The 26,501-nt window shown below is 36.9% G+C and overlaps 1 protein-coding gene across 2 annotated transcripts in view; it reads left to right on the forward strand.

Moving 5' to 3' along the window:
- lrba (LPS responsive beige-like anchor protein) overlaps positions 1-26,501 on the forward strand; it is a 208,705-nt gene that overhangs the window by 13,639 nt on the left and 168,565 nt on the right. The window contains exons 2-21 of one of the 2 annotated variants that reach the window (XM_046843284.1): positions 3,062-3,293; positions 3,428-3,528; positions 4,018-4,104; positions 4,225-4,346; positions 4,437-4,563; positions 5,419-5,538; positions 5,742-5,888; positions 6,663-6,860; positions 7,482-7,615; positions 7,896-8,004; positions 8,664-8,816; positions 9,898-10,066; positions 10,273-10,352; positions 10,776-10,838; positions 11,478-11,575; positions 13,669-13,761; positions 15,330-15,438; positions 19,676-19,757; positions 23,458-23,578; positions 24,217-24,409. In XM_046843284.1, coding sequence (XP_046699240.1) covers positions 3,062-3,293; positions 3,428-3,528; positions 4,018-4,104; positions 4,225-4,346; positions 4,437-4,563; positions 5,419-5,538; positions 5,742-5,888; positions 6,663-6,860; positions 7,482-7,615; positions 7,896-8,004; positions 8,664-8,816; positions 9,898-10,066; positions 10,273-10,352; positions 10,776-10,838; positions 11,478-11,575; positions 13,669-13,761; positions 15,330-15,438; positions 19,676-19,757; positions 23,458-23,578; positions 24,217-24,409 — 2,538 coding nt within the window. Of the gene's footprint in view, positions 1-3,061; positions 3,294-3,427; positions 3,529-4,017; positions 4,113-4,224; positions 4,347-4,436; positions 4,564-5,418; positions 5,539-5,741; positions 5,889-6,662; positions 6,861-7,481; positions 7,616-7,895; positions 8,005-8,663; positions 8,817-9,897; positions 10,067-10,272; positions 10,353-10,775; positions 10,839-11,477; positions 11,576-13,668; positions 13,762-15,329; positions 15,439-19,675; positions 19,758-23,457; positions 23,579-24,216; positions 24,410-26,501 lie in introns of those variants that run through there. The other variant, XM_046843283.1, reaches the window with a different exon arrangement.

A 26,501-nucleotide genomic window follows, 5' to 3' on the forward strand; every position in this document is an offset into this window, starting at 1 on the left:
TTCACAGATGTAAAAGTAAATATCGTGTTACGTGTCATAAAAGAAGTTGTCTAGTTAGGAAATATATCTTCCAGATTTAGTGGCTACCTGACGCTCGAGTAAAGTTTGTAACGCGAAGAAATGTATGATTTCTGACTAGAATAAATACAGAAAAATTCCCAAAATTGGGAAAGTTGACTTAACATAATGCTACCATGGCAACAGTACAAAACCTTTTTTTTTTGCTACTTCATTTGTCATTTGACAGACCCCCTTATCCAGAGTGACTTGCAACTGAACAGTTGAGGGTTGAGGGCCTTTGTCAAATACCCAGCAGTGCCAGTTTGGTGGTGCTGGGATTTGAACTCACAACCTTCCAATACAAAGTCTAAAGCCTTACCCACTGAGCTACCACTCTTTGGATTGGGAGTATACAAAAAATTTTTGTAGCTCAAACTCTGAGTTCTCTCTTCCGAAGGCACTTAAAGGTGCAAATGTGCTTCACTGTCAACCTTCATATATGTGCACAGGCAGCTCCAAAACCAGCAGAGGATCCTGGAGGATTCAGGAGGATTAAACGCAAAGTCCACCAGACATCACATCAGAGCCAAAACATCTCCGTCATACTGTAATGTTAAGTTAAACAGACTGAGATCTGTTTCTTTTTAAAACCTTCCTCCGTCATAGTGATTGTTGCCATGATCCGCATCCAAATCCTAAACCCTCAAAGAAAAGAAAAAAATATTTAATAAGGACTTACAAAAAAACTTTATTAGTACTTAATAATGGTTTAGTATATTTTACAGTATAAGTCTGAAATTTGGATATACAGGGAAGATACATCACTGATTCGGATCAGCTTGATGCATTGATTTTAAATTTTTTTTGTTTGGCATTTCTATGCATCGTGCATCGTTTTTAACACATTATACTTTTATTTAGTAAGTGACCAATAATTTGTGACCAATATTTTATATGTAGACTGATTTCTCGTCGCTAAACTGTTCCTCGACCCGTTCTCTCAGCATCACAACACTATGGAGACGGAGGCGTGTCCTGAGAGTCACATAAAATACAGATTAACATGGCAGAGGTAGAGCTGCGTCTTCCTGGAGACAGAACAGGAAAAGAACATCTGGTTTTACTTCAAAGTTTAACTTTTTTTTTTTTGCACTACAGAATCGTGTTTGTAAAGAGCAGTGTATTAGAAGTCAGAAGGCATTTAAGTACATTTGCTGTCAGTCTTTTTTTGTCATCCATTCAAACACCTTTGATTAAATATTTACTTAAGATCTTCGATGTTTGTGGACACCTGACTACTTCACTCTTCTAGGAAGGTGTTCCAGTAGATTTTGGAGTGTGCTTGTGAAGATTTGTGTTCATTCAGCAACATGAGTGTTAGTAAAGGCAGGTAGTGATGTAGGTGAGGTAAGGAGGCCTGGGGTGCAGTCAGCCTTCACATTCATCCCAAATGTTTTCAATAGGGTTGAGGTTAAAGCCCTATAGCAGGCCATTTAAGATCTTCTACTCCAAACTGTGATTTATTGATTTTGAGGAAGAACCACAAATAGCTGGAAAAATCAGGTGGCCCCAATACTTTTCTCACTATATCTCAGTGTCGGTGGTCAGAAATGAGTTACGACTTTAAGTCGAATGTAGCATGAGCTCAGGCTAAGCCAAGTCATGGAGATTAGCTGTAGCTGTAACAGCTAGGTTTCATTTTGTGGCAGAATTTAATGCTTTTATTTATTTTTCTTAGCTAAACTAACCGGTCAAACTAAAATTATTACTAATATTACTTGATGATCAGTCCCGTGTATCATCAAGTGTGAGAGAAGAGTGTTCAACTCCAGACTCTGATCCGTCTTTCCTTTTAAATCTTCCTAACGAGAGCCACTTCCTGTTTGCTGCACCCCACTTCCTGTGCAGGGCTCTTTTTAGATAATGATAATGACCGGATAACGAGCAGAGCTTAAGTCTGGGTGTAACTCTGGATGAAGAAGTCCACTTCTTCGAAAAACCAGTCCTTGTTTAGATTAGATTGGTGTGATTTATAGCATTTGTTTGTATTATTATGATTATTTTTAAACATGTGAGCTGCCCTGTAGAGGGCGCTGTGATTATCACCCTCCAGTGATTAATCCATAGTATGATAAAGGTATCAGTCAGGAAAAAAAAAAATTATTTGGTTTTTCCATCTCCTGGTTTGATTATTTTGACTCTTAGCTTTTTTTGGGATAGATTTGTTTACTTATTAACTTAATTATTTGTGTTTGTTTGGTCATTCATTTATTCATTCATTTGTTTATTTGTTTATTTATTTATTTATATACATAGTTTTGTTTATTTTACATTTTTTTTAAATTTATTTTTTAAAGATGTTTCTTTTTTTTGTTTATCTTACTTATGTAGATTTTTTTTTAAAAGTTACAATAGTTTGACTTACGATTTCTTGATCTTACGATGATGATAGTGATACAACAAAATTGATTATTTATGTCTTGTCTATTAAATATTCATTTATTATGACCCACTCAGTGTAGTGTTTTTGTTGAATTCCCTCACACTGCTGATCTCTTCTCATCACATGACCGATACAGATGATGTACATAATAAAATATTTAATTTTCTCTCACTCTGTCTCTATGCCTGTCTATCTGTCCCTCTCTGTGCCTACCTGTGTCTCTGTTTGTTTTGTCTTTTTATCTCTCTCTCTCTCTCTCTCTCTTTCTTTTTATTTTTGTTTCTCATTATCTTTCGCTGAATCTCTATTTCTGTGTGTGTCTCTCTTGCTATTTCTCTCTCTTTCTCACCATGTCTCTCTCTCTCTGTCCCTGTCCCTGTCTCTCTTTCTCCTCTCTCTCTCTCCTCGCTCTCTGTTTCTCTCTCTCGCTCTCTCTCTGTACCTATGTCTCTCTCTCTCTGTGTCCCTGTCTCTCTTTCTCTGTCTCACCATGTCTTTGTATATGTCTTGCTCCATGTGTTTCTCTTCATCTTTCTCTGTATTTCTTTGTCTCTCTCTGTGTCTCTCTTACCATGTCTCTCTCTCTCTCACTCTCTCTCTCTCTCTGTCTCTGTGCAGCTGGTTGGTGGTCAGTTTGACCTGGAGATGAACTTCATCATTCAGGAGCCGGAGAGCATCGTGTGTATGGTGGACCTGTTGGATAAGTGTGAGGTGACGTGTCAGGCTGAGGTGTGGAGCATGTTCACTGCCGTGCTGAAGAAGAGCGTGAGGAACCTCCAGGCTTGCACCGACGTCGGCCTCATCACACTCGTCCTGCAGAGAATAGACAGAACGGACAGCATGATCGCAGGTACTGGGACTGAAAGCTCTGACCAGTATCATCAATATAATCACTGCTGTCTGGAACAGTATACTGTATACAGTAGTCACATGGTCTTTCATCATCTCTCTGCTGCTCCGGGTGTCTTTCTGTTTGTCTCTCAGACCTGCTGGTGGACATGCTGGGCGTTGTGGCGAGTTACAGCATCACAGTGAAGGAACTGAAGCTCTATTTCAGTAAGCTGCAGGGAGAGAAAGGACAATGGGTATGCATTTCTCTGATTTCTGATTAAAGACATACAGTATATGCTGGGTAGCTACACTTTCTCGTCTTTTATCCATTTATCCTCAGTCATTCTTTTCTCCTCTCTATTTTCATCCTCTATATCTTCTCTATTATTTTTGCCACTACACTTTATTTTTTCCTCTTCCTGTTCCTTTTTATCATTCTTATGCCCTCTATCTCTCTCTTTCTCTCATCTCTTCTTCTTCTTGTTCCTCTTCCTTATTTCCATTTCCTCTCTTCTTTTAAGATTTTCTTTTCCTCTGCCTTCCTTCCTCTCTCATTTCCCCTTCCCTCTCTCTTTGAGCTTATTCCTTCTCACTTTTCTCTCCTTTTATTTCTCCTCTTTCTCACCCCCTAGAATGTTCTTATGTTTTCCTTCTGCTTTTTTGCTTCCTCTTCCTCTGTTTGTCGTTCCAGTTTTCTCTCTTCTCGTTCTCACGTTTGTTCTACCTCTTTCCTCGTCCCCCAGCCGCCTCATGCAGTAAAGCTGCTCTCGGTGTTGAAGTCCATGGCTCATTGCTCCGGTCCGGACTCTTTCTTCACTTTTCCAGGAAAAGTGCAGCAGTAAGTGCAACAGAAAACTCTTTGAGCTCAAACCTTGCTTCATCGAAATCTGTAGGGGGAATGCTGTGAAAGGGCACGTTTTTGACCGTTTTGTGTGTTTTATTGATAACAGGCCATAGCACTTCCACCGATTGCTAAATGGCCGCATCAGAACGGTTTCACCTTTCACACCTGGCTGCGTCTGGATCCCATCAATAACATGAACGTAGACAAAGACAAGCCATACCTGTACTGGTGAGGGTAGAGATTTTACTATAACTTCTCCAAAAAATAGTACAATAAAATCTTTTTTGTCACTTTCTAATTTTTGTCTTTCTCCTCTAGTTTTCGGACAAGTAAAGGTATGGGATATTCAGTCCATTTTGTTGGTGGATGTCTGATCGTTACGGCATTAAAGGCCAAAGGGAAAGGGTTCCAGCACTGCGTCAAGTTTGACTTCAAACCGCAAAAGGTAAAGCCTTCCAGTGAGGGGGTGATTTTATATGTAACACAACGATAAGGCGGTGTGAAGTAGAGGTTGACTGATAGTGGATTTTACCAGAGGTGGAAAGAGTAATAAAATATCCTACTCAAGTAAAAGTAAAGGTACCGGTCAAAAAAGCTACTCGAGTAAAAGTTGCTTATTTAAAATTAACTGCAATAACAAACAAAACACTACAGTGCATGACTTGAGTCTAATACAAGTTCTTTCATAAAAAAAATAAAAGAAATCTTCGGTCATGTAATTTATGATGATAGAAAAATCGCAAATGCAGATTCAGATTTTAGACACCGAGCGCACACGTTAAACAACTTTCTGTTCTACAGCATTTTGCTTTAATCCGGCTCAGTAGACTTCACTGGCTACTGTCAGTGCAGTAGTTTCCGGGGTGCGAATTTTACGTTATTTTTATTTATAATAGTTCAATACTTCAAACAAAACATACTTCAGTTAAAGTAAGTTTTTAAATTTTTTTTTACACTTATTTGAAAAAAAGTTAAACTCGTATATTATATAGATTCATCACACACAGACTAATAAATTTCAAGTGTTTATTTCTTTGAATTTTGATGATTATGGCTTATAGCTAATGAAATTTCCAAATTCCCAGAAAATTTGAATATTATTTAAGACCAATAAAAAAATAGATTTTTTAACACAGAAATGTTGGACTACTGAAAAGTATGAACATGTTCCTTTGCATTTGCCAAAGATGACTTTTTAATTTGTTTGAGATTTTAAACATTTTGTGTGTGTGTGTGTGTGTGTGTGTGTGTGTGTGTGTGTGTGTGTGTGTGTGTGTGTGTGTGTGTGTGTGTATTGCAGTGGTACATGGTGACCATCGTGCACGTGTACCATCGCTGGAAGAACAGTGAAATCAGCTGCTATGTGAATGGAGAGCTGGCGTCCTACGGAGAGATTACGTGGTTCGTCAACACCAGTGATGTAAGTATCTTAAGTTAGTATTGAAGGAGCAAAGCCTTGACATCTGACACACATTTCACTGGGCCTTTCTTTCAAATTTTTTTCTGCCTTTACATTTTGGAGCATGTTTAATATTCAGTGTTCTCTCTCTCTCTCTCTCTCTCTCTCTCTCTCTCTCTCTCTCTCTCTCTCTCTCTCTCTCTCTCTCTATCCTTGATTACCAGACATTTGATAAATGTTTTCTGGGCTCGGCTGAGACGGCGGACGCTAACCGTGTGTTTTGCGGTCAGATGGGGGCAGTGTATCTGTTCAACGACGCCCTCAACGCTGCACAGATTCTGGCCATCTATCAGTTAGGCCCCTCCTACCAGGTAAAAAAAAAAATTAAAAAACATACATACACCAATCAGGTATAACGTTATGACCTGCTTAATATTGCGTTGGTCCCGCTTTTGCTGCCAAACCAGTTCTGACCTGTCGAGCATCAACAGCATTTAATTCTTCAGCAATTTGAGCTACAGAAGCTCGTCTGTTGGATCGGACCACACGGTCCAGCCTTCTCTCCCCACGTGCATTAATGAGCCTCGGCCGCCCAGGACCCTGTCGCCAGTTCACCACTCTTCCTTCTCTGGAGCACTTGTGATAGATTCAGACCACTGCAGACCAGGAACATCTCACAAGTGCTGCTGTTTTGGAGATGCTCTGACCCAGTCGTCTTTTCCTGCTTCTAACATCAACTTTTAGGACAAAATGTTCACTTGCTGCCTAATAATATCCCACTGACTAACAGGTGCCATGATGAAGAGATAATCAGTGTTATTTCCTTCACCCATCATAATGCTATAATGTCATAAAGTTACACACACACATCATGTATAAAATGTATTATGACATTTCTCAATACCTCATTTATGTCTCACTCTCTTCCCCTTCCCTCGTTCTCTGTTTCTTGCTCCCTTTGACCGACTATCTGTCTCTCCCTCATTCTTGGCCCACTCCTTTTCTCTATCAATTCTTCTCGCTTTTTCTCTGTCGCTCCGTCTCTTGCGACCTCTGTCTCTCAATTATTATTATTTTTTAATCTCTCTTTGTCACTATCCCTTTCTCCTTCTCTCCCTTTCTCCTTCATTCTTTCTATCTCTCAGGGCGTGTTTAAATATAAAGCAGAAAGCGACCTTCTGTTTGCGGATCATCATAAATCTCTGCTGTATGACGGCAAACTGAGCGCCAGCATCGCCTTCACCTACAACCCCCGAGCTACAGATGCCCAGCTGTGCCTCGAGTCGTCACCCAGAGACAACATGTCCATTTTCATACACTCTCCTCATGCCCTGATGTTGCAGGTAAACACACACACACACACACACACACACACACACACACACACACACACACACACACACACAGACCAAAAAAAAACCCCACTCTGAGTTGCTCCTTTCTCACATCTTTTCCACTCGGAGGATAAGTAGTTAGTGTTACTGTAATTCAATTCTCGCTCTCGCTCTCGCTCGCTCTCTCTCTCGCTCTCTCTCTCTCTCTCTCGCTCTCTCTCTCTCTCTCTCTCTCTCTCTCTCTCTATTTCAATTAAAATATTCAATTTAAGTGCGCTTTATTGGCCTGACAGAAATGTTTTGTATTGGCAACACAATTGCGGCTGGGCTGCATACAAATATTGCAAAAATGATTACAATGAAAAATACAAAGTACAGAGATGTGCTGTAGTCGAGATGTAAAAAAAAAATTTTTTTATAAAATAAAAAGGAAAATGGTAAAATATAGTATATAAAAATTAAGTATAGTGTAAACAAATATTTACAAAAAAACCTAAATATACATTTAAATAACAGAATAAAGTAATATAAGAACACTGTAATATGAAGTGATATCAGTTTATTTACACGGTTATATACAGTTTTTTTTTCTCTCTCTCTCTCTCTCTCTCTCTCTCTCTCTCTCTCTAGGATGTGAAGGCCGTAGTCACTCACTCGGTTCAGAGTGCCATCCACTCTATCGGAGGTGTGCAGGTCCTCTTCCCTCTTTTTACTCAGCTGGACTTTGTGCAGCCGAACAGCGAAGAGCCTGACATCTCTGTCTCGTAAATACACACACACACACACACACACACACACACACACACACACACACACACACACACACACATTCCAATCTACCTAGTGCCCTCCTTAAGGCTTCAAAATGTAGTGAATTTACAGTAAAAGTCTTCCCAATGGAAATACAGAAATACTTCAGTAAAGTACAGATAAACGAAAAAGCTTGAAATACATTTACTTCCTCACTGTCCACCATTAGATAGTAATAATGTGGAACAGATTCTAGAGAATGTGTAGAATTTTTCCCCATGTGTTGTGTTTCAGCTGTACACTGTTGTCCTTCTTGTTGGAGTTGCTGAAGTTGTCTGTAGCGATGCAGGAGCAGATACTCGCCTGTAAGGGCTTCCTGGTCATCGGATACTCTCTGGAGAAGGTCAGCCAGCATGACCGCCATCTTTCTTACCCACTAATATGGAACAGAGTATAGGCCTTGGAGTAATTTGTTTGTGTGTTTATTGCAGTTAATCATATTATTACTGCAGTTATTACAAATATATGTTTTAGGGGTGTCCCTGACAAAGAATTTACATATTTCTGTTAGTGTTAATACTCTAACTACTTCTACTACCAGCACTGTGAGTGTTTGTGTTGGTTTTGTACGGGTTTAATTTTTATTTATTTATTTATTAGTTTTTTATTCCTTTAAACTATTTATTATGGGTAATGTGAACATTTTCCTAATGAGACTGCCCCCTACTGGTTATTAGAAAAACAGTACTTAAATGCTATTTTGTTATTTTGACCTGTTTCTTGTTCAGTTTTTGTATCAGTGCATCAAATGTCAGTAGCTAACTTAATGCTAGCACTACGCTGAACTAATAGTACCCTCATGTTAACACTGGTTACATGACATGAGGTTGACTTTATGCTCCTGGCCAAACATTTTCGCTAATGTTTGCTAGGTAGACTAGATGATAATAATACAAAATAAGATTTGTTTACTAAACTAACAAGATCTCTTCATCTGTGTGTGTGTGTGTGTGTGTGTGTGTGTGTGTGTGTGTGTGTGTGTGTGTGTATGTTTGTGTGTAGTCTTCTAAAGTCCATGTAACGAGGCCCGTGCTGGACATCATTTTGTCATTTGCTCGGTATTTGAGTAACCTGCCCAACGGCATCTTACTGCTCAAACAGCTGTGTGATCACATCCTGTTCAACCCGGCCATCTGGATACACACACCGGCCAAGGTGAGAAATATCGCTCTCTCACACACACACACACACACACACACACACACACACACACACACACACACACACACAATTTAAATCAGTTTTATATGTATAGCGCTTTTTACGATAAACATTTTCTAAAAGCAGCTTAACAGATAAAGTGGTAATTAAGTTATTGAAAAGAATGTGTTGGTTATAAAAGTTATAAAAGAATATTGTCTATAGTTTGGTTACAGACAGATGTCATGTGTCACAGAATGATGCTGATTGGCTTTACTGTTCTTATTTCATTGAGAGTTCTGTGTGTGTGTGTGTGTGTGTGTGTGTGTGTGTGTGTGTGTGTGTGTGTGTGTGTGGGATAGTAAGAGTTACAGATTCCCATTTGTGCATCGCCGTAAAAGCAAACGATGTGATGCGTCAAATTAAAATATTGTGCAAGTTGGAATTTGTATCTCGATGCATTGTTTTTACCTTTACTGCATCTTAAAAAAAAACTATTTATTTATTTATAAATATTAGTGGATGCGTGCTTTACTTTTATTATTTAGAAAGTGTTCAATAATTTGTGACCAATATTTGATATGTAAATCAATCTCCTCACTAAACTGTTTCTCTCATGAGCGCGTGTCCTGAGAGTTGCATAGAATACAGATTAACATGGCAGAGGTAGAGCTGCGTCTTCCTGGAGACAGAACAGGAAAAGAACGTGGGGTTTTATTTAATTTTTTTTTTTTGCACTTCAAAGGCGTGTTTGTGAAACAGTCTTGCGTTAGAAGTCAGAAGGCACTTACGTAAATTTATGATTTGCTGTCTGTCTAAAGCAAAAAAATAGAAGTGAAATTAAAATCGGATCGAACTGCACTGTAATAGTGGTGAATCGCATCATAACGCATCGGTAGCTGCTTCATATGTATCTTTAATGTATCGTATGGTAAGCTATGCTTCAAGATGCAAGTCTCATCGGCCTCAGATATCGTGATGCACATCCCTAATGTGTGTGTTTGAAGGTTGCATTATAGTCCGCATGCTTGGATGACATGAATGAACTTTTGATTGACGGAAGAACTTGTGCATGTGTGTGTTTGTGTGTATACAGGTGCAACAAATCTTGTACACGTATTTAGCCACCGAGTTCATCAGCACAGTGACGATCTACAATGCTGTACGCCGTGTGGGAACAGTGCTACAGGTCATGCACACGCTTAAATATTATTACTGGGTGGTTAATCCACAGGACCGCAGTGGAGTGACCCCGAAAGGCCTTGGTAAATATACACACACACACACACACACACACACACACACATATATATGCAATCACCAACATTTTATCAGTATTGCACACACATAGACAATTCATAAACCAAACACATCTGATTAAATAGAGTTTCAGATCACAAATGTCTGTGTGTGTGTGTGTGTGTGTGTGTGTGTGTGTGTGTGTGTGTGTGTGTGTGTGTTTGGCTTATAGATGGTCCAAGGCCTAGTCAGAAGGAGATCCATGCTCTCAGAGCCTTCTTGCTGCTCTTTGTCAAACAGCTCATTATGAAGGTGACACTTAAACACACAATATACACTATCTACAATTATACACTAGAATGCACATCTCAACAAATTATATATATATTCATCTGTGTCTTACTTACACCATCTACTGCTACATGCTTGAATTAAACACGGATTTACATTTCACATGTTGCACAATTGATATTTTGTATGTTTCAAAGTTAAGGCAATTTTCTTACCTGTTACTACTCTGATACTGTTACTATTACTAGTGATAATATTATTACTATCACTATTGCTGATCTCTTTCTCTCTCATGCTTTTATGATGATTGTTGTTATTATAGTATAAATAATGACAATAATATTATTAATAATTCTGATAATAATAATAATTATAATAATTATTATTATTATTATAGCAATATTTTATTCTTTAACAATAAAAAAACACTTGCCTGACCTGCAGGACATGGGAGTGAAGGAAGATGAGCTGCAGAGCATCCTGAACTACCTGCTCACCATGCATGAGGTAACGCACGCACGCACACACACACACACACACACACACACACACACTCTTACACACTTACAAACACACTCTTTATTTAGCCTGTATTGCAGAACATCATCTTGGCACAGGACAGAAATGTTCAACAGTTTATTCTCCTCTAGATGGCGCCCAAGGCTTGAAAAAAGACCCCAAACAATTTTTTTTTTTTAAATTATTATTTTATTTTTTTTATCCAAAGCTAAATAGTTATTATAATAGTATAGAAATAATGCATTTCCTTTAATTAATTGGCTTCTGTCACACACAAACTCACAAATACATGTGTGACTGTAGTATTTTCTAACACACTATAATTTTTCTGGTTTCCTTTGTTCTTCGTGTTTGTTTTCCCACAGTCCTGCTCATTCACTCACTAAAAGAAATAATTAATAATTACAATACTATAATAAAGAATTACAACTACTACTATTACAACTTAGTTGTAATTACTAATTAGTTAATTACTAATTACCAGCCCTTTAAAAAAATCCCTGTCATGCTTATTAATGACAGATCAGGGCACACTTGTTATTAAAGGTCTGTGCAGAACAGAGACGTCAGTAAAATGGTAATGTTAGTGAATTGTGTGTCTGTTTTTGTACTTTTTTTGTGCTTCAGGATGATAACCTGATGGACGTCCTGCAGCTGCTCGTGGCGTTGATGTCCGAACACCCGGGTTCCATGGTGCAAGCGTTCGATCAGCGTAATGGCATCCGGTATGTATTCATCAGCACGGAGGTCTAGTGTGAAATGCATGAAACTTCTCTCTCATTTCTGGTTTAACACGGAGAATAAATGGGATAGACGTGTCAAATGTACACGCGTGATCAGATTAAAATATTAAAAGTGAGATGGAAGTTTGCTGTATAAATATTTTTTTATATTTATATTTAATAAAATATAACCATTCTATTAATAATTCTGATTCTTTAATATTCTCTATTATAAACTGATATTCAAAATAATATTTCAGTTAATAAAATGTAATGACTACAATGCCAAGCTTATATAATTTATTGTTTCTATTGTAAATAATTGTTATATTTGTGTGATATTCAACTATTAATTCACAAAAGTTGCATTCTGTATTAATTATTGCGGCAATTAAACTGCAACTTGTAAATCATCAGTCTGTCTGTAAAATGCGCTCGACTTTATTCCTGTTACATTGCTTAGCAACCAGAGTCTGAATTCCTTTATATTTATGTATTCATGCACTTATGTATATATTTATTGTAACTTACAAAGTATGTTACAATAAATATATACATAAGTGCATGAATACATAAATTAATAATAAAAAACATACATACATGAATATATATATATATATATATATATATATATATATATATATATATATATATATATATATATATATTAAAATATAAATATATAAATTATATATACAGTATATATATCACCTCTGGATAGCATAATTGTTGATGATTATCCAGATATTTTGTTACACCTCTGTTTTAGTGTGTAACAGATTTAATGTGTTGTGAAGGTGTGCGTGTGTTTCTCTTTTTAAAGCTAAAGTGTAATTTAAGTGAAGTAGTGCAGACTCTGGGTTAGAGTAAAGCTCACAGGCTGCTTTTGTTTTAATCCATGCTGCGCATACTTTCCTTTATAGATGTGGAGTTAAAAGTTCAGGCTGGTGGGGGCGTCTGGATCGCTCCACGTGTAAAACCCCCAGCTATAATGTTCATTTTAGAGCTGACAACACCGATAAAAACACACTTCCATCACACACTTCCGTCGCACACTCGCCATCAGGAAGAAGGCAGGGAGGGGTTTCATTTCGGTCACAAGGAGAAAGAATTCACTTTTTTTGAGAGTTAAAAAAAAAAGGAAAAAGTATCAATTCGATACAAATGAAAACATGTCATTTGTTCCTTTTATTTATATATTTGAAAATGTTTTATTTTATCAAACTTAACAATATTTTTTATTTTGGCTACTTTTTTAATACAATAAATAATAAAATAAAAATTATTTGCATTTGAAAAACTAAATAAAACTACACTAATGAAGACTTAATTTATTATTTAAAATTTAACTGTAATATAACAAATTAAAGGGAAGATTGGAATTTTTTTTTTCTATTTAATTACACTATTTTACTAAGATAAATGAAAAAAAAATGTATTTTGTTAGTTTTGTTTTTAATTTGAAATATGTGGAGAAAAACGTTTAAGTTGTTTGCAATATTACAAATTAATTACTGTGAAGTATTTAAAATGAATATTATAACTGTTAGAGTGTTAAATAGACTGAATAGGAAATATAGAACTACATTGAATCAAAAGAACTGATTAAGCTGAGTGTTTCGGAGAATTAAATATTATCTGGTCTTATTGTTAATTGTACATCCTCGATAGATAGATCGATTGATAGATTGATTACTTTATTAATCCCAGATGGAAATTCACATACTATTTTATTATTTTTAAAAGTTAAAATGGTATACAAGATATTAGTAAATATAGCTGGAAAAATATTAATGTAAAATTTACAATCTGCTATTTCAGATAAGAGAAAAAACCCTGCTTTTTTTTTTTTCTATCACTCTGACAATGTATCAACTCAGCTCAAGCTTTATTGTGATTTTTCCACATGCACAGTATACAAAAGAATTAAATGTCATTACTATGGACCAAAGTGCATAGACAGTGAACAGTAAAAGTAACTTTGCACCGTTAGCTGGAGCCGTAGAAGCCGCGCATCCATCCCTGCCGCCATCTTGGATGCCTACATCTGACAAACATCCCAAATCATAATTTCTGTGTGTTTGTTTTAAATACAGGGTCATTTACAAACTGCTGGCATCTAAAAGTGAAGGGATTCGAGTGCAAGCTCTGAAAGTGTTGGGTTACTTCCTCCGACATTTACAGCCCAAGTGAGTTTATTTCTTCATTTTACTTTTACTTTTTCTTCAGGATGTGTTCATTCGTATTTTTGTTTTAAAAATAATAATAATAAAAAAATATGCTAAAAAAAACAAAACAAAAAAACAATTAAAATCTTTTCATAGTCATTTATAGTTTCTGACCATGTAATTTTTTTTTTTACATTGTTGATGTTATTGGGTTTTGTGAACAACCTGGATGTAAAATGCACTTCTCAGATGTCAACACATGATCCATCAATGGCTTCATCCAGCATTCTGGCTTCATTCTGAGAAGTTCATATGGATCACTATATTCTTTTCAGTAGTGACAAGAGAGTGACAGTGAATAGGATTCTGACTTTTCTTACAGTGTTATTTCGTACACAAAATATTTAAACGCTCATTGCAGAACCGCCCTGCCCCACCCTGCCTCGGCCCACCCTGCCCCACCCTGCCTCGGCCCACCCTGCCTCGGCCCACCCTGCCTCGGCCCACCCTGCCCCACCCTGCCTCGGCCCACCCTGCCCCACCCTGCCTCGGCCCACCCTGCCCCCTATTGCACCATATTCTACTCGATCAGGGGTCCCCAAACTATGACCCGAGGGGCCTGAATAATTCCTGTGCCCAGCATTTGAAACGGCCCTCTGAACAATGCCAGAGACATATTCTGAAAATCTCATTTTAAATATATATTTTACTCATTTTATATATGTAAAGATTGGCTTTCAATCCAAAATGAACTGAATTATTTATTAGATTCACCCACCAACCTACAGAATGGTACATTCAGCATGAATTAAACTTAAATGTTCGGATTTCAATAGCAATGAATATGAAAAAAAGTCATAATGATAGTAATGCTCTTTTAATATTTTATATCTCTCTTGAAAAGTAATGCGCATAACAAAATGAACTCATCTGGCATTATGAGGTATAATAAATACTTTTAAAAATCATCATAAAATCTCCACTGGTAGTCACTCTGACCAATGCCATTTTCTGTTACAGACCCCATTAAAAAAAGAACATCTTATTATGTGGCCCTCACAAACAAAGCTTGGGGACCCCTGTACTAGACTTCCTGTGAGCTCTGAATATGGTGCTCTAGTTTGATAATATAGATAATTATATAGATGATTATATAGATAATTATATTATTTTCCATTTGTCCAAAGTTTTGGATATTTTTGATATTTGGAAATATCAAGTACTTTCAGAAAATTGATCATATTTGGTATTATGAGATTTTTGTTACTAAAATGAACAAATAAGTCATTTTTCTTTAGTTTGTCCTCAGAATCAGGAAAAAGGCAGTTTTCTCCTTTTGCTGCTTTCAGTATTAAACCTATAAAGGAAGGAAGACATCATAATTCACATTCTGTAAATGAGTGAATTGTTATTCGAGTTAATTGTTTTGTTGAGTTAATTGAGTTAATTGTTTTGTTGTTTTTATTTCCTCATCATATGTTTTTACCCTAAAAAAGCTTTATAAAACAAAGTGGTTTACATTGATGATAATGATGACGACGGTGATGTTCATTCTGATTTGATTTTATTCTGACAATTTCCTGTTTCAGGAGGAAGTCCGAGGTCATGCTGAGTCACGGTTTATTTTCACTCTTAACTGAACGCTTGCTGCTGCACTCCAGCCAGTTCTCCATGACCACCTACAACGTCCTGTTTGAGGTCCGAGTGCATCAGATATTTTTATTCATAAACAACACATTAAAATAACCCCCTCACCCCCTAAATACCCCCTCACTGTTATTGCCCCAAAACTAAATACCCCCTCACTGTTAATGCCCCAAAACTAAATACCCCTCACTGTTAATGCACCAAAACTAAATACCCCTCACTGTTAATGCCCCAAAACTAAATACCCCTCACTGTTAATGCCCCAAAACTAAATACCCCTCACTGTTAATGCACCAAAACTAAATACCCCTCACTGTTAATGCCCCAAAACTAAATACACCCTCACTGTTAATGCACCAAAACTAAATACCCCCTCACTGTTAATGCCCCAAAACTAAATACCCCTCACTGTTAATGCCCCAAAACTAAATGCCCCTCACTGTTAATGCCCCAAAACTAAATACCCCTCACTGTTAATGCCCCAAAACTAAATGCCCCTCACTGTTAATGCCCCAAAACTAAATACCCCTCACTGTTAATGCCCCAAAACTAAATGCCCCTCACTGTTAATGCCCCAAAACTAAATACCCCTCACTGTTAATGCCCCAAAACTAAATACCTCACTGTTAATGCCCCAAAACTAAATACCCCTCACTGTTAATGCCCCAAAACTAAATACCCCCTCACTGTTAATGCCCCAAAACTAAATACACCCTCACTGTTAATGCCCCAAAACTAAATACACCCTCACTGTTAATGCCCTAAAACTAAATATCTCCTCACTGTTAATGCCCCAAAACTAAATACCCCTCACTGTTAATGCCCCAAAACTAAATACACCTCACTGTTAATGCCCCAAAACTAAATACCCCTTACTGTTAATGCCCCAAAACTAAATACCCCTCACTGTTAATGCCCTAAAACTAAATATCTCCTCACTGGTAATGCCCCAAAACTAAATATCCCTCACTGTTTATGCTTCAAAACTAAATACCCCTCACTGTTAATGCCCTAAAACTAAATACGCCCTCACTGTTAATGCCCCAAAACTAAATACACCCTCACTCTTAATGCCCCAAAACTAAATACCCCTCACTGTTAATGCCCCAAAACTAAATAACCCCTCACTGTTAATGCCTCAAAACTAAATACCTCCTCACTGTTAATACCTAAAACTAAATACCCCCTCACTGTTAATGCCCCAAAACTAAATACACCCTCACTCTTAATGCCCCAAAACTAAAAAACCACTCGCTGTTAATGCCCTAAAACTAAATACCCCCTCACTGTTGATGCCCTAAAACTAAATACCCCCTCACTGTTAATGCCCTCAAACTAAATACCCGCTCACTGTTAATGACCTAAAACTAAATACCCCCATTTACTGTTGATGCCCTAAAACTAAATACCCCTCACTGTTAATGCCCTCAAACTAAATACCCCTCACTGTTGATGCCCTAAAACTAAATACCACCTTACTGTCAATGCCCTAAAACTAAATACCCCCTCACTGTTAATGCCTATAACTAAATACCACCTTACTGTTAATGCCCTAAAAATAAATACCCTCTCACTGTTAATGCCTATAACTAAATACCACCTTACTGTTAATGCCTAAAAATAAATACCCTCTCACTGTTAATGCCCTCAAACTAAATACCCCCTCACTGTTAATGCCCTAAAACTAAATACCTCCTCACTGTTGATGCCCTAAAACGAAATACCACCTTACTGTCAATGCCCTAAAACTAAATACCCTCTCACTGTTAATGCCCTAAAACTAAATACCCCCTCACTGTTAATGCCTTAAAACTAAATACCTCCTCACTGCTAATGCCCTAAAGCTAAATACCTCCTCACTGTTAATGCCCCAAAACTAAATACCCCCTCACTGCTAATGCCCCAAAACTAAATACCCTCTCACTACAGGGAGTGCAGAATTATTAGGCAAGTTGTATTTTTGAGGATTAATTTTATTTGAGGATTTAATTTGAACAACAACCATGTTCTCAATGAACACAAAAAACTCATTAATATCAAAGCTGAATATTTTTGGAAGTAGTTTTTAGTTTTAGCTATTTTAGGGGGATATCTGTGTGTGCAGGTGACTATTACTGTGCATAATTATTAGGCAACTTAACAAAAAACAAATTCATACCCATTTCAATTATTTATTTTTACCAGTGAAACCAATATAACATCTCAACATTCACAAATATACATTTCTGACATTCAAAAACCAAACAAAAACAAATCAGTGACCAATATAGCCACCTTTCTTTGCAAGGACACTCAAAAGCCTGCCATCCATGGATTCTGTCAGTGTTTTGATCTGTTCACCATCAACATTGCAGCAGCAACCACAGCCTCCCAGACACTGTTCAGAGAGGTGTACTGTTTTCCTCCTTGTAAATCGCACATTTGATGATGGACCACAGGTTCTCAATGGGGTTCAGATCAGGTGAACAAGGAGGCCATATCATTAGATTTTCTTCTTTTATACCCTTTCTTGCCAGCCACGCTGTGGAGTACTTGGACGTGTGTGATGGAGCATTGTCCTGCATGAAAATCATGTTTTTCTTGAAGGATGCAGACTTCTTCCTGTACCACTGCTTGAAGAAGGTGTCTTCCAGAAACTGGCAGTAGGACTGGGAGTTCAGCTTGACTCCATCCTCAACCCGAAAAGGCCCCACAAGCTCATCTTTGATGATACCAGCCCAAACCAGTACTCCACCTCCACCTTGCTGGCGCCTGAGTCGGACTGGAGCTCTCTGCCCTTTACCAATCCAGCCACGGGCCCATCCATCTGGCCCATCAAGACTCACTCTCATTTCATCAGTCCATAAAACCTTAGAAAAATCAGTCTTGAGATATTTCTTGGCCCAGTCTTGACGCTTTCAGCTTGTGTGTCTTGTTCAGTGGTGGTCGACTTTCTGCCTTTCTTACCTTGGCCATGTCTCTGAGTATTGCACACCTTGTGCTTTTGGGCACCCAGTGATGTTGCAGCTCTGAAATATGGCCAAACTGGTGGCAAGTGGCATCTTGGCAGCTGCACGCTTGACTTTTCTCAGTTCACGGGCAGTTATTTTGCGCCTTGGTTTTTCCACACGCCCTGTCGACTATTTTGAATGAAACGCTTGATTGTTCGATGATCACGCTTCAGAAGCTTGGCTATTTTAAGACTGCTGCATCCCTCTGCAATATATCTCACTATTTTTGACTTTTCTGAGCCTGTCAAGTCCTTCTTTTGACCCATTTTGCCAAAGGAAAGGAAGTTGCCTAATAATTATGCACACCTGATATAGGGTGTTGATGTCATTAGACCACACCCCTTCTCATTACAGAGATGCACATCACCTAATATGCTTAATTGGTAGTAGGCTTTCCAGCCTATACAGCTTGGAGTAAGACAACATGCATAACGAGGATGATGTGGTCAAAATACTCATTTGCCTAATAATTCTGCACTCCCTGTATTAATTCCCCAAAACTATATACCCCCTTTTTGTTAATACCCCAAAACTAAATACCTTCTCAATTTTAATATTTAAAACTACATACCCCCTCACTGTTTATACCACAAAACTAAATACCCCTCACTATTAATACTTCTTCTTTCAGCTTCTCCCATTAGGGGTCGCCACAGCGGTTCATCCATCTCCATACCCCAAATCTAAATACCCCCTCACTGTTAATGCCTCAAAACTAAATACCCCCTCACTGTTAATGCCTACAAACTTAATATTTCCTCACTGTTAATGCCCCCATTCTAAATACCCCTTCACTGTTAATGCCTCCAACCTAAATATAAATACTCCTCACTGTTAATGCCACAAAACAAAAAAATTAAAACCCTTCACTGATAATGCCCAAAACTAAATATAAATACCCCTAAATGTAAATGCCCCAAACCTAAAGATGAATACCCCCTCACTGCTAAATTCCCCAAACCCAAAGATTAATATGCCAAAGACCCCAAACCCAAAGATAAATACGCTGCTCACTACTAAATGTCCATAAACTCATAAATGTACAACTGTACAAATCTTTAAATAAACATTTCCCTGACTTGATATCCCTGTCCCAAAATATACTCCTGTCAAAGCCAAAAACAAATGTCCCCAAACCATACATAAATACCCCAAACCTCAAAGCTCCCCTCCAAACCCCACCAACAACAAAAAAAAATAACTTCAATGATGTCATGTCACTACGTCAGATTGAGTTCATTCCTGAAAGCTTTGGTTTAATCCTGATTTATTTATTTCTTAAATGATTGCCATTCCAGATTCTGACAGAGCAGATCTGCACACAGGTGATCCACAAGCAGCATCCTGATCCTGACTCCACCATCAAAATCCAAAACCCACGTAAGATCATGCTTTAATATTCTAAGAACTGAGCAGAATCTACAATTCATTCCCACACATGGATTACTGTCATGTTTATTATTGCACACCGTTAACAGCTCACATGCTGAGTGAGGTGTTCTACACTGAATTACTCTGAATGCGCGCGTTTGCGCGCGTGTGCGTGCGTGTGCGTGCGTGTGCGTGCGTGTGCGTGCGTGTGTGTTTTCACTCATTACACACTCATTACAATCACTAACACACACTTATTATAACTACACACTTATTACAATCCCTATCACACACTTATTATAACTACACTCATTACAATCACTAACACACACTTATTATAACTACACACTTATTACAATCCCTATCACACACTTATTATAACTACACTCATTACAATCACTAACACACACTTATTATAACTACACACTTATTACAATCCCTATCACACACTTATTATAACTACACTCATTACAATCCCTAACACACACTCATTATAACTACACACTCATTACAATCCTATCACACACACTCATTATAACTACACACTCATTACAATCCCTAACACACACTCATTATAACTACACACTCATTACAATCCTCACACACACTCATTATAACTACACACTCATTACAATCCCTAACACACACTTATTATAACTACACACTCATTACAATCCCTAACACACACTCATTATAACTACACACTCATTACAATCCCTAACACACACTCATTATAACTACACACTTATTACAATCACTAACACACACTTATTATAACTACACACTTATTACAATCCCTATCACACTTATTATAACTACACTCATTACAATCCCTAACACACACTCATTATAACTACACACTCATTACAATCCTATCACACGCTTATTATAACTACACACTCATTACAATCCCTCACACACACTCATTATAACTACACACTCATTACAATCCCTAATACACACTCATTACAATCCCTAACACACACTCATTATAACCCCTAACACACACTCATTATAACTACACACTCATTACAATCCTATCACACACTTATTATAACTACACACTCATTACAATCCCTAACACACACTCATTATAACCACACACACATTACAATCCCTAACACACACTCATTATAACTACACACTCATTACAATCCCTAACACACACTTATTATAACTACACACTCATTACAATCCCTAACACACACTCATTATAACTACACACTCATTACAATCCCTAACACACACTCATTATAACTACACACTCATTACAATCCTAACACACTCATTATAACTACACTTATTACAATCCCTATCACACTTATTATAACTACACTCATTACAATCACTAACACACACTTATTATAACTACACACTTATTACAATCCCTATCACACACTTATTATAACTACACTCATTACAATCCCTAACACACACTCATTATAACTACACTCATTACAATCCTATCACACACACTCATTATAACTACACACTCATTACAATCCCTAACACACACTCATTATAACTACACTCATTACAATCCCTCACACACACTCATTATAACTACACACTCATTACAATCCCTAACACACACTCATTATAACTACACACTCATTACAATCCTAACACACACTCATTATAACTACACACTCATTACAATCCCTAACACACACTCATTATAACTACACACTTATTACAATCACTAACACACACTTATTATAACTACACACTTATTACAATCCCTATCACACTTATTATAACTACACACTCATTACAATCCCTAACACACACTCATTATAACTACACACTCATTACAATCCTATCACACGCTTATTATAACTACACACTCATTACAATCCTCACACACACTCATTATAACTACACACTCATTACAATCCCTAATACACACTCATTACAATCCCTAACACACACTCATTATAACTACACACACATTACAGTCCTCACACGCATTATAACTACACACTCATTACAATCCTATCACACACTTATTATAACTACACACTCATTACAATCCCTAACACACACTCATTATAACTACACACATTACAATCCCTAACACACACTCATTATAACTACACACTCATTACAATCCCTAACACACACTCATTATAACTACACACTCATTACAATCCCTCACACACACTCATTATAACTACACACTCATTACAATCCCTAACACACACTTATTATAACTACACACTCATTACAATCCTAACACACACTCATTATAACTACACACTTATTACAATCCCTAACACACACTTATTATAACTACACACTCATTACAATCCTAACACACACTCATTATAACTATGCACTCGTTACAATCCCTAACACACACTCATTATAACTACACACACATTACAGTCCTCACACGCATTATAACTACACACTCCACACATGTCTGCACTTTAATTAAAGACTGTTGAAATTCATGATACACTTTTATTTTGCTGTGCTTTAATCAGAGAAGAGCTCAGATGTATAGTTACTGCAATTATCTTACATCTTACATTAGCACTCGATAAAGAACCGTTTTAAATACAAAAAAAGTATGTGATGAATCAGAGGGGATGATTTTGAATTAGTGGTACACATTGTAGTGAAGAGCGAGAGGCGGAAGGAAAACTCGTTTTTTGCTATCACTACTGTACACTACGTACATTTTTTACTTTTTCTTCTTTGCTTATCTTAATTTTCGTCACAGTCTTCGCTTTCTGGCTTCGCTTTGCCATCTAGCAGCGGCGTCTCGAGCTCGTACCTCAGTATTTTGCTCGCGTAGCAAAGCAAAAAATCCACAGAGTGACCGCTCGTACCTCGGAAAACTCAAACAGCAATGCACTCGTAGGTCAAGGTACCACTGTACTTTAAAACCAAAAAAAACAAAGGTTTTTTTTTTTATATAGATGAAAGCATTTTTAGAAAGTATATTTTTTTCTTTATATTTTACTTTTATGAAGAGGACTTGAAGATCACGTTATGCCATACGACTGATCACTCTCAGGATTTTTTTTTTTCCCTCTTCGACATATTTTTCTGATTTGATTCGGGTTGAAACCTCAAAATGTTCCTGATTGCAGTCATTAGCAATGTCAAGACGAATTAAACAACACACCCCCACCCCAAACACACACACACACACACACACACACACACACACACACACATACATACATACATACATACATATATATGACGGATTTCATGTTAAAGCTCGGAGACATACCAGGACCAAATGCCGAGAAAAAAACTGCATTGAGATAATTTTCCACTGGTAAAGCCTGAGTGAGTGTAATTTAACTGAGTCATGTGCAGAAACACACACACACACACACACACACACACACACACACACACACACACACACATGAAATTTAACCTTTTCAGTCTTAACAGAATCAGTTCTGATGCTGTCTCGATAACTTAACCAAACATGCAGTCACTTTATATTATACACACACACACACACACACACACACACACACACACACACCCTGCAGGACTTGTCTCAAATCAGAGCTTTTATTGTTTTGACTCTCTTTTTATTTTGATTTCTTTGCCCTGTTTAACTGCAGTGGTTTTGAAGCCCCAATATTATGAAAGAAAATAAAATTGTTTGGTTTGTGTAAATGAATTGTTGCCATTTGTACATGCGTATGTGTGTGTGTGCGGTTGCGTCTGTTTGCAGAAATCCTGAAGGTGATTGCGGCTCTGCTAAAGAACAGCGTGTCTCCGGAAAGCATGGAGATCCGCCGAGTGTTTCTCTCCGACATGATCAAACTGTTTAACAGCAGCCGAGAAAACAGGAGGTATATATATTCACACACACACACACACACACACACACACACACACACACACACACACACACACACAGACAAAACATATTCAGCATTTCTCTGTGTACATTGTCTTGATATTAGGCAAAAGGTTAGAGAATGAATCCTTGATGGATGTTAGTGAATTATTATTATTCCTGGCTGGCTCACCATACATTAGACTCATGTAAAAAATCTAGTTAATGTATAGAATTGACTAAACGTTTGAGATGCATTGTTTATTTTTACCACCTTCCCGCTGTTTAAATAACCCTGTCACAATTTGTCCATGACCTTGATTTTACTTCGAAAAGTGGCTGTCAGTTGCTGCTTTACATGCACATTTTTAGCAGACAAAACAGCAAAGAGTGTAAAAAAGTATTAGTTTCGATGCATCTTGAGTTCGGATTTATACTGTAACACAGTGTGGAGTGTTATTTATCTTATTGGTGGGCATTACGTATGATAAAAACAACAGTATTTATAAGAACAGAATAAACACAGAGATATGTTTTATGAAAATGTATTTGTAATTGATTGATAAACATTTTTCTGGTTTTAAGCATTTTTTGTGTGTGTGTGTGTGTGTGTGTGTGTGTGTGTGTGTGTGTGTGTGTGTGTGTGTGTAGGAGTCTTCTGCAGTGCTCTGTGTGGCAGGAGTGGATGCTCTCTCTGTGCTTTATAAATCCAAGCAGCAATGAGGAGCTGAAGATCACAGAGATGGTGTACACCGTCTTCCGCATCCTACTCTATCATGCCATCAAGCACGAGTGGGGAGGCTGGCGCGTGTGGGTCGACACACTCTCCATCACACACTCCAAGGTCAGCGTACACACTCGCGTACACACTTGCTCACACATACACACACAATTTCTGATTTCTATTCACATAGACAGCAGCTTTCTCATTGCACTAAGAAGCCTAAACACACACACACACACACACACACACACACACACACACACACACACACACAGCCAAAAACGTTTAAATTAATATGCTTTATAATCTGACCACTCTTTGAGCATCTTGTCGCTTGAATATTGTATGATGTTCAATTTTAAAAAAATGTATTTACATTTGTATTCTTGAAACTACGTACTGCATTTTGAAATATTTTAGAAGCCTCTCTTTATAAACTAAGTTTCTATAATTTATTAAATGATGCAATATGATGCAATATAAATTTTTTACTCAAATTAGTTCATTATTATCAATACAAATGATTAATATAACAATAAGCATCAGTAAAATTACAAGATATAAACACGATTAGACAATATGAATTATGATAAACGGAATGTACAAATATCCAGGATTTAGTATTAAAAATATTATTATAGCCTAAAGTAAAATAATAATATAATTTTATAAAAATATTTTGGTATAAAATTGATGATTGTATAATTTGTATTAAGAAGGTATAAACACACACACACACACACACACACACACACACACACACACACACACACACACACACATTTAGAAACATACACACATGCTTCTGTAATGGTTAGTTTTTGTCATGCTAAAAATTCAAATAGAAATTGTGTATTTTGTTTTATATCATTGTGGCTTTTTTATTCCATGTTCTGTAAGTTTCACAGATCAAAATCTCTGTTTTTGTGGGTAAGAAAGAAAAAAAGATTAGGTTTTTAAGCCGCACTGTTTATGGGATTGCCAACGCTTTCAAATAATGTGTGTGTCTGTGTGTGTGTGACTATTTGGTGTTGAACTGCAGGCACAAGACTTTGGCAGATAAGTGTGTTACTGAATTTGATCACATTGTGTGAGATGTCCACTAGGGGGCAGAAGTGAGCTTTAGTAGGAATTGGACTCACGTGTGTGTGTGTGTGTGTGTGTGTGTGTGTGTGTGTGTGTGTGTGTGTGTGTGTGTGTGTGTGTGTGTGTGTGTGTGTGTGTGTCCTGCTTCATCTACTCGCACTATCCTATCATTGAAATATTTATCATAACTTGCATATGTTTATACTTTGCTTCGTGTTACAAAAAATATTTGCTGCATTTAAATATTATTGACAAATATTTACTTTAATATTAGCATTTAATAAATTGTAAAACCACATTAGGGGGTGAGATTGAGTTTCTTAAATCATTTGTACAGAATTCTTACTATTTTTTAAATGTATTTATGGTAAGTAGTTTGTCTTGTGATGAACCATATAACCTTTTAGCTTGTGCTTTTATTACTTGATTGTTTGTGTTCATTTTAAAGCCTAATAATATTAAGTAATTATTATAAATATTTTAGTTATTACAGAACAACACAGGAAATGATAAACCTGGTGTAGTATTGAATTGATTGTGCGGAATTGACCTTTGCATCCAATAGCCTTTCCAGGAGATTTAAGAGGTTAATTACAATACAAACAACATTTACATTAACCAGCGCTAGCTAATACAATCTGCAATTAAATCCTGTGCACACTGGAGGGTTATTCTGTACACATTGGTGTTGATTATTTTTAATTCCAATCTAATAAAAAATCTCTTACTATTGCTGTTTATTTTTAAATTCTCAGGATTTCATTAATTTTTATATAATACAAAAAATCATAATTCTCATATATCAATAATACATTTTTTGTATTAACGTCCCTTTAGGAGTTATGTGCTACAGTATGTATAGAATACATACATGTGAAATTCACATTTTTTGAACGTTTAATTACGTAAAGAAATGAAAGCAAATAAACAATAATGCAAAATCAACAAAAAAATGTGCATATAATTGGTATTTGCTGTGTCATTTATTTATAATATTTTTGTGTACTTTATATGGACTTCACATTGCGTTTGGAACATCCCACTTCCCATTTGCTGTTATAATAATCTCCACTCTTCTGGGAAGATGTTCCACTTGATTATAGAGTGTGCTTGTGGAGATTTGTGT

The sequence above is a fragment of the Silurus meridionalis genome, chromosome 28 (assembly GCF_014805685.1).
Source record: "Silurus meridionalis isolate SWU-2019-XX chromosome 28, ASM1480568v1, whole genome shotgun sequence".
In the NCBI taxonomy this organism is placed as follows: Eukaryota; Metazoa; Chordata; class Actinopteri; order Siluriformes; family Siluridae; genus Silurus; species Silurus meridionalis.